The 10,000-nt window shown below is 40.6% G+C and overlaps 1 protein-coding gene across 3 annotated transcripts in view; it reads right to left on the bottom strand.

The window, feature by feature from the left end:
- LOC119592819 (protein D2-like) overlaps positions 1 to 10,000 on the bottom strand; it is a 91,666-nt gene that overhangs the window by 73,742 nt on the left and 7,924 nt on the right. Inside the window, exon 1 of one of the 3 annotated variants that reach the window (XM_037941728.1) lies at positions 8,727 to 8,867. The exons of the other annotated variants lie outside the window; for them this stretch is intronic. Within the exon in view, the coding sequence (XP_037797656.1) occupies positions 8,727 to 8,767 (41 nt within the window). The 5' untranslated portion in view covers positions 8,768 to 8,867. Of the gene's footprint in view, positions 1 to 8,726; positions 8,868 to 10,000 lie in introns of those variants that run through there. 3 annotated transcript variants of the gene reach the window in all.

Raw genomic sequence — 10,000 nt, 5'->3', positions numbered from 1 at the left:
AGCTGTCCCTTTATGACCAAGGAAAAGAGGAGATAGACTATCTGCCGAAGATATATTCAATAGTTAAATAATTTTTTGTATTGTGAAGATATTCATTCTCATTCATACGTTTTCTACATTTGTCGCAATGAATACGGTTTGTAGATATTCATTCTCATTCATACGTTTTCTACATTTGTCGCAATGAATACGGTTTGTAGATTATATATATATAATATATATATATATATATATATAGTTATATTATATATATATATATATATATATAGATATATATAATATATATCATACTACTATATCTCTATATTATTATAATTATATATTTATATATATATATATTACTATATATATCCTATATATAATAATTATATAACATCTATATATATCTATATATATATACACATATATAACACTGATACAAACATAGTCCATAATACATAATTAAGATTTAACAAAAGATGCATCGATTGCATTCTGATATGATATTCACCGTGATTTTTTTTCCCTTTAATTGCCTATGTTTTCTTTACGAACGTCCGGCCATCTACACAACACCTACTTTCCAAGCGAGAACGTGGTTCACGGGCCGCCGCCACGTAGCTACCTTTGAACAGACATTACCTTCGTATCTGCAGCACACAGCTGTTCGTGCCAATCACACACACCCACTTGAACTTTGCATTCTGCCCACCCACGCCCAAAAGAGCCATGCATTCAAACCAAATACGCCCAGAGAGACACGCACCCTGTCTCTCCACGCCCATTCCACCCACTGTGCGCTAGTAATCCACACATGAATCCACGCGCCCTTCTATCCGCATCACTAGTAATTCACACACAAACATACATAATCTACATATCCATTCCATCCACCGTGCGGTAGTAATTCACTTACTAACATAGATCATATACATTCCACCCACAGTGCCCCAGTATCCCATATAATAACACGGTGCTCACGCTCCTTCACCCCAGCATGCGCCAGCTAACCCCATATGAAACTTATTCACAATAATCCGCAACCCCAAACCCCAATATGATTACCATCCACGCCCACACAGGACCGGCGCCGCCACTACGCCCGCACCGCCTACGCAGCCCGTTATCAGCCAGCAGTCGACGAGATCCCCAGCAAGCTGTCCATACCCCTCCCCCCCTCAATACCCTCGCCCCGAAAAAAAGAAAAAAATCGAATAAAAAAAATAAACACTAGCTCTAGCTCTATCACAGCCCTACCATAACCCTCCTCGGGATCGAATCTTCTGGAAAGTTCACATCCGGCTCAGCACGCTCTCTGCTCCCGCAACCCCACCACATAAAATAATCGAGAGAATTTCCCCCTCAAAAAAAATCAGAGAAAGGGAAAAATATCGGAGGAGGCGTGCGATACGGCGTCGAGGGAACAGGCCCAAATAAGTCCCGTGCGTGGAGGCGCCGCCGCCGCTCGGGGAACAGGTCCTACAGGTAGCCGCCAGCCTTCTAGTACTGGGTCCTCGGGGTGTGGGGAGGGAGAGGGAGGAAGGGGGGAGGAAGGAGAGGGAAGGAGTTAGGAAGGAAGAAGGGAGGGAGGGGAGGGGGGAAGGAGGGGAGAGGAGAGAGGAGAGGGAGGAAGAAGGGAAAGAAGGGGGGGGAATGGGAAGGAGAGGAAATAAAGAGGACGGGAGAGGAGTGAGGAAGGGGGAATGGCGGAGAGAAGAGGAAAGAAAATGGGAGAGGGAGGAAAGGGGAGCGACGGGACGGAGTAAGGGAGGCGGGGGAGAGGAGCGAGAGAAGCAGACGAGGTGGGGAAAGGAGAGACGGGAGAGGGGAAGGAGAGGAAAGCAGAGGAAGGGAGGGAGTCAGAGAGGGGTGGGGTGTCCGGAGGAGAGTAGGGGAGGGGAGGGGGTCAGAGAATGGAGGGGGTCAGGGAAGGGAGGGGGTCAGGGAAGGGAGGGGGTCAGAGAAGGGAGGGGGTCAGGAAGGGAGGGGGTTAGGGAAGGGAGGGGGTCAGGGAAGGGAGGGGGTCAGAGAAAGGGAGGGGGTAAGGGAAGGGAGGGGGTTAGGGAAGGGAGGGGGTCAGGGAAGGGAGGGGGTCAGGGAAGGGAGGGGGTCAGAGAAGGGAGGGGGTTAGGGAAGGGAGGGGGTTAGGGAAGGGAGGGGGTCAGGGAAGGGAGGGGGTCAGAGAAGGGAGGGGGTTAGGGAAGGGAGGGGGTCAGGGAAGGGAGGGGGTCAGAGAAGGGAGGGGGTCAGAGAAGGGAGGGGGTCAGAGAAGGGAGGGGGTTAGGGAAGGGAGGGGGTCAGAGAAGGGAGGGGGTCAGAGAAGGGTGGGGTGTCCGGAGGAGAGTAGGAGAGTAGGGAAGGGGAGGAGGTGCCCAAAGGAGGCTAGGAGAGGGGAGGGGGCACTGCGAGGGAAAGGGGCGTGCGTGGCGGGGGAACAAACGTGTTAATGCAGTTACTCACTATAACAACAAAAGTCTACACCCACGCACGCACATACGTAGACGCCCCGCCCACACACTCTCGCCCCACTGCTTGACTTTTCTTCGCATTATGCCAATCCACATGACAGTCGATCATTTTTCTCGTAATTAGTATCCCTTGATATTATAATCACCAGTATCAACTAATTTCACCAATACCAACAGAAATTATTCTCTCTCAATTATCCTTATTGCGTAAGATTATCAGATGAGATTATGCTTCTCCTCTTCCTCTTCCTCTTCCTGTATCCCCCTCTCCTTTTCTTCCCATTCTCCTCTCATTTGTTTATTTTTCCATTTCTACCTTTTGAAGGTATTTTTTTCTTAATATACTATTTCTCCCTTCATTCTCTTTTTTCCTCTCTTTCTCCCTTTTATTAACTCCTTCCTTCTCTTTCTTCCTATTTATCTATATATCCGTCAATCTATCCATGTGCTATTTATGTACCCATCTATCTATCGATCTACTTATCAATTTATTTAATCATCTATTTATTTATCTACATATCTGCTTCTATCTATGTAACTATCTATCTATCTATCCAACCATCTATCTATCCATCTACATATCTTTATCTATAAATGTAACCATCTAACTATATATCTATTTATCTACATAATTCATCATATTCATATCTATCTATATAACTATGTACCATTATATCTATTCATTTGTAAATGTAACCATCAAACGATATTTAGCTATATAAATAACCAGATATCTATGTATCTGCTCATCTATTCTATTTAACTATCTATCTTTCTATGTACCTATCTATTTATCTGTTTATCTATATATGCTCATATATCTAATTACCTGTCCATCTATCTATTCATTTACCCATCTAATTAGCTATTTACCGTCTATCCATCTATCTACTATTTGTCTACCATCTATCTACCTACCATTCCATCTACCTATGAACCCATCTATCTTTTTATCCATCTCTATCTACTGGTGTACCTTATTCCCAATCTCTCAGTTTACCCTGTCTCTCTCTCTCTCTCTCTTTGTATCTCTCTCTCTCTCTCTCTCTCTTTGTATCTCTCTCTCTCTCTCTCTCTCTCTCTCTTTTGTATCTCTCTCTCTCTCTTTGTATCTCTCTCTCTCTCTCTCTCTCTCTTTGTATCTCTCTCTCTTTGTTCTCTTATCTCTCCTCCTCTCTCTTGTATCTCTCTCTCCTCTCTCCTCTCTCTCTCTTTCTTGATCTCTCTCTCTCTCTCTCTCTCTCTTCTGCTCATCTCTCTCTCTCTCTATCTCTCTCTCTTTCTCTCTGTTTGTATCTCTCTCCTCTCTCTCTCTCTTTGTATCTCTCTCTCTCTCTTCCTCTCTCTCTGTTCTCTCCTCTCTCTCTTCTCTCTCTCTCTCTCCTCCTATCTTTGTATCTCTCTCTCTCTCTCTTTCCCTGACTCTCTCTCTCTCTCTTTCCCTGACTCTCTCTCTCTCTCTTTCCCTGACTCTCTCTCTCTCTCTTTCTCTGACTCTGTCTATCTCTTTCCCTGTCTATCTCTTTCCCTGTCTATCTCTCTTTCCCTGTCTCTCCCTCTCTCTCTCTTTCCCGTGTCCCGTGTCCCGTGTCCCGTGTCCCGTGTCCCGTGTCCCGTGTCCCGTGTCCCGTGTCCCGTGTCCCGTGTCCCGTGTCCCGTGTCCCGTGTCCCGTGTCCCGTGTCCCGTGTCCCGTGTCCCGTGTCCCGTGTCCCGTGTCCTCTGTCCCCTGTCCTCTGTCCTCTGTCCTCTGCCCCCTGTCTCTCCTGTGCTCTTTCTCCTCCTTCCAATTCTCCTCCCTCCCATCTACCCACCCCTCCTTCCAACTCTCTTCCTCCTCTCCCCTCTGCTCTTCCCTTCTCTTCTCTTCTTCCCTTCTCTCCTCTCCCCCTCCCCTCCTCTCTCTCCTCTATCTTAATCATCATAATCACCATCTTATCTCTATCGCAATCCTTTACCCGCTGTCTCATCATCGTCATTTCCCTCCCAATCCTTGGCAACATATTACCGCCTTGAACTATGTCCTAAAGCACCGCCTTCGCATGCACCCGCCCACTCATATCATGTGTCCGGGTCGTCAGTCCGCGCCCACGTACGAGTAGTACTGGTCCTGTCGCCGCCATAGTTGCTATACTGTACGCCCACGCTCGGCAGACTACTACGTACTACAACTCTCTACGCCAAGGTCGCCAATGAGACCTCCCCCCGCCAATATACAAAAAAAATATATGTCGGTAAAGCCTCTTTAAGTGACCATTTTGAGTAGCCCCTGCCCCTAACCCCGAAAAAAAAGTAAAATGAAAGATATAATTATAACGATAACTACAACGATAATACAGTAAATCCTTGGGAATCTGTCCCTCTAAAAATAAAGTATACATGTGGTTAAGGCTTATCGTTCGCGGCAGTCGTCCCGAAACGCCCAACGTTACGACCTAATTGGTTTTCGTTTCAACTATCGCAAGGACCACGTGACCAAACCTGCGCGGCTTGTTCTTCACCATTACAAACGCAAGCAGCGCTCTCACGAAAAAAAAATAAGATCAAAATACACACTGCACTCATGTTATTGTTAACTTATTCAAATGTTTTATCATCTCAATACATTACATCCCAATTCAAAACACTACAGCAAGATGTCCTTCAGGATAAAATATGGCAGATTTCTTTCGAAAATAAGTTTCTTTGTTTTCTCTTTACCAAAGCATACGGAACAAAAATCTAATCATTAAAATACCGTTTAAAGTACCAAATCTTATGACAGTACCACAACTTACATATCTTAAGCAAGCAGTAAGAAAGTCAAATGTCTAAGTTGCCCCTCCAAAGCATTACAAATCTCTTACAGAAAACGACCTTTCTGTGACCGTGGACTTAGAAATAAAAATGGGGCTTTGGCTTTTATCATTTGGCCATTAATAATATTTCATATTTAACCGACCAGAATACGGAAAATGTGTGTGCGAGTGCGTGTGTTTAAGTAAATTCCTGAATGTCGAATGCATTATGCCAGTAAGTCGATGTTTGAGTGAAAATTGTGTATTTGCATGTGTACATGTAAATGATTGTTTGTGTGTGTACGTGTAAATGCGTTTGCGTTTGTAAGTGTAAATGTTTATTGCGTGTACGTGCAAATGTGTTTGCGTGTGTACGTGCAAATGTGTTTGCGTGTGTACGTGCAAATGTGTTTGCGTATGTACGTGTAATTGTAATATGTACTCTCAAAGCGCGTGTAACATTTACTTGTAATGTGTAAGCGTAACACTTCGTAAGTGTAACACTTACTTGTAATGTGTTAAGTGTAACACTTACTTGTAATGTGTTAAGTGTAACACTTACTTGTAATGTGTTAAGTGTAACACTTACTTGTAATGTGTTAAGTGTAACACTTACTTGTAATGTGTTAAGTGTAACACTTACTTGTAATGTGTTAAGTGTAACACTTACTTGTAATGTGTAAGTGTAACACTTACTTGTAATGTGTAAGTGTAACACTTACTTGTAATGTGTAAGTGTAACACTTACTTGTAATGTGTAAGTGTAACACTTACTTTAAGTAAGTGTACACTTACATTAATAGTAAGTGTAACACTTACTTGTAATGTGTAAGTGTAACACTTACTTGTAATGTGTAAGTGTAACACTTACTTGTAATGTGTAAGTGTAACACTTACTTGTAATGTGTAAGTGTAACACTTACTTGTAATGTGTAAGTGTAACACTTACTTGTAATGTGCAAGTGTAACACTTACTTGTAATGTGCAAGTGTAACACTTACTTGTAATGTGCAAGTGTAACACTTACTTGTAATGTGCAAGTGTAACACTTACTTGTAATGTGCAAGTGTAACACTTACTTGTAATGTGCAAGTGTAACACTTACTTGTAATGTGCAAGTGTAACACTTACTTGTAATGTGCAAGTGTAACACTTACTTGTAATGTGCAAGTGTAACACTTACTTGTAATGTGCAAGTGTAACACTTACTTGTAATGTGCAAGTGTAACACTTACTTGTAATGTGCAAGTGTAACACTTACTTGTAATGTGCAAGTGTAACACTTACTTGTAATGTGGAAGTGTAACACTTGTAATTTGTAAGTGCAACATTCACTTGTACGTGTAAGTGTAACATTTACTTGTACGTGTAAGTGTAAGATTTACTTGTACGTGTAAGTGTAAGATTTACTTGTAATATTTAAGTGTAAGATTTACTTGTAATGTGCTCGAGTAACGAGAACTTGTAACGCGTACGTGTCACAAAACACTAACATGTACTGCATATGTGTAACGAGAACTTATAATATGTTTAACTTCAACATGAATTTGTAACGTGTGTAAAATGAACTTGTATATGTAACATGATGAACTTGTAAAGTGCAAGTGTAACATGAATTTGTAACTTGTAAGGTAACTTTAACATGAAAATGTGTGCACGTCAGCTTGTGTGGTAAAACTGTAACTGTAACATGTACTTGTAACGTGTGAGTGTAAGATAATTGTAACATTTAAGTCCAGCATGTATTTGTAACATTTATTTGTAACATGTAAGTCCAACGTGTATTTGTAACTTGTAAGTGTAACATGTGCTTGTAGTATGCAGGTGTAAAATGTAACATCTATGTGTATGTATTGCATTTATGAGTATGTCAACTCATAATATATATGTGCATGTTAAACAAGTACATATATGTGTAACATGTACATGAATGTGGGAAAATGTGTATATGTGACGCACATTTATGTTCGTGTGTAAAGTGTGCGTCTAATATGTAATGTGAATGAATATGTTCAATGTATACATGTATGTTGAAAGTGTAAGGTTAATGTATGTGCATAATATTTACATGTGTGTATGAGGAACATGTACATGTATGTCACATGCACGGACAGTAAATCTCTCACATGTACTTTTAAGCGTACGTTTTACGTGTACATGTATGTTTATGTCTGACATGGACGTGCATGTGTAATATGCATGTGAATGTGTAATATGTCCATGTATACAAATTGCATACATGGACACACATACACCTGTAACATGTACGTGTATGCGTATGGGTAATATGTATGCGTATGGGTAATATGTATGTGTAACAGTTTATGTAACATGTTACATATAGGCCTATAAGTGTAGCGTGTACGAATGTTTACTGTCCTGTCTTAACATGAATATAATCATCTTATTTAAAATTCTGAACACCAAGTTCCGGTTAGCTTTGCAAGTAGCAAGACTAATGCGCTTAAGTTCCAATTTACACTTGCCTCTTGGGGAGTCTAAATCAACAGATTTTCGGGTCAAATTATGAATTCAATTATCCATACATTTACACTGCATTAATTGCCACACCGACCGCACATATATGAGGCGTCGCCTGCGGTAGTATGCCCAAGGGCCACCCTCCTCAGAGTGGAGATAATAGAATCACGGAGTTCCCCAGTCTGTTCTATATGGTACTTAAGCAAATGAAGTTGAAAGTTGATAATATTGATCTAGATTTTCGGGCTCCTTGGCCAAGATTTTTTTTTTTTTTTTTTTTTTTTTTTTGGGGGGGGGGGATTTATATGTGCAACAGTATACTCATCCACCATTGCCTGCGAGGAGTGCGTGCAGGAGTGTGCCTGTGTGCCAATCTGCCATTCTCGTCACTGTTATTCTTCCTATTATTTTTTTTCTTCATATTATTATTTGTTATTCTTCCTATTATTATCTGTTATTTTTCCTATTGTAATTTGTTATTATTCCCATTATCATGTTATTTTTCCTATTCCAGCCAGGTATATTCTAGACTGTTTTCTTTAATTTCTAAATTATATATATTTTTTCTATGCTAAAGGACTCATGTGAAAATGTACGGATCATGAGCTTTGAAATGGTGTAAGCAAAATTATCCTAATTTAATATTTTTGGAGCGAGTTTTTTTTAATATAAAAAATTAAGTCTTTTCCTGATTTTTTTTATAGAAATGGGGCTTGGGTATATTACTGCAGGTGACGCCTTGTATGTAAGAAGCAACTGCGCGTCGACTACAACATCAACAATGCAGATGCACTATACTGCATCACTGTGGTACGTTAGGCATTATGAACTTTAATGATCGCCTTTTCCATTACTAAATTCGAAATGCCTGAAGAAATGTATAACGTAATTACGTTAAACTATGAGAAATTGCTTTCCTTGATTTTCAAAGTAATTCTAAAACACTGCATAATATGAACACTCCTCGTACTTGAAACTTATAGGAACGTTTAACAAGAATAAGCTGGAAGCTCAATCACTCACTTTTTATACCCCAACTTGTTTTCACTTTGACAAAATCCCATACAACTCCACGTTAATCTTATTTCTCGTCCGGCACTATCAAACCTCGGGTTTAATTCTGATGTAACGTATAACGAAGTACCGGCTCTGGCTAGTTACTTTATTGCATATTCATGAACACGTACTCTCACACAAGAAACTTTTATTAATGATCGGTACAGCAGCGCTAACCTTCGTTTCTCTCTCAAAACAATGTGTGGTTAATATTAAGCTTCTCAATGTTCATGCTGGCAAAGCTCTAACAATTTTCATCGACAGTGAAGTCCTCTCGGTTGACTAAAACTTTTTTCTTGTTTCTTAATAAAAAAATCCAAAATACTAACCTTTGTTTGTTAAAATAGAGACCGTTGAAGAGATCAAAACGTCTAACTCAACTGTAACCTGTATATAAGGACCAGTTCCACGTCATGCAACCCATATTTGGAAGTAGGCAGAGGTGTCACGACAAAGGAATGGAAGGAGAGCGATGAAAGTGAAAGTAACAGTGTGTTCAAGAAGAGCATAACACATATGAAAAATATGACTTAATGGCAATACCAGTTTCATGCTAACAGGAAAACGGTGGCAATTATCATATATGTGAAGCATCCAAGGTCAACGTATAAATGAAGAAACCAACACAAAGATGGTAATGATGACGAAAGTGAGTATGAAGAAATACACTTACACTGAATATGATAAAAACGGCAAATCATAAAACAAAAGGGAGTACAATCAATAATTCTATAACGATAATGCGTGCAGACGCATAAAAAAACGAAACACGACAATCAAAAAGTTGTAATGGGGACATTTTACGACACAGTATGTAACTATTCAAACCAACCGAGTGACATCACCTGTGAGAAAAATCTTGAAGTAATGTCATGCGTGGATGACAGAAACGACTGCCTCAACACGACATGGAACCGAAAAGGTAAGAACCTGAATGAAGATTTGACACGAAAATAAAACGAAATTAAATGAGACATACTCTCGACACGGTCCGTTCTACTCTTTCAATCTGTTTCCTCGGCAGTATGTGGTTGGAAAGTGAAACAACAAACTTCAACTACCTTTCCCTTCAACACACCTTCAAAATAAAGTGCACAGTCGGTCTCTCTCTGCTCTTGCTTGTCTATTTGTTTCTTGATCTTTGTTTATTTTCCTTCTTCCCCTTACCACCCCCTCTCCCTCTATTTTTCTCTACCTCTTCTCCTTGCTTTTTATCTCCCTTTTCCTTCTCCCTTATTCCT

This window comes from Penaeus monodon, chromosome 3 (assembly GCF_015228065.2).
Source record: "Penaeus monodon isolate SGIC_2016 chromosome 3, NSTDA_Pmon_1, whole genome shotgun sequence".
Classification (NCBI taxonomy): domain Eukaryota; kingdom Metazoa; phylum Arthropoda; class Malacostraca; order Decapoda; family Penaeidae; genus Penaeus; species Penaeus monodon.
Note: the sequence above shows the minus strand (reverse complement) of the source record. Positions and strands in the feature narration are given on the sequence as shown.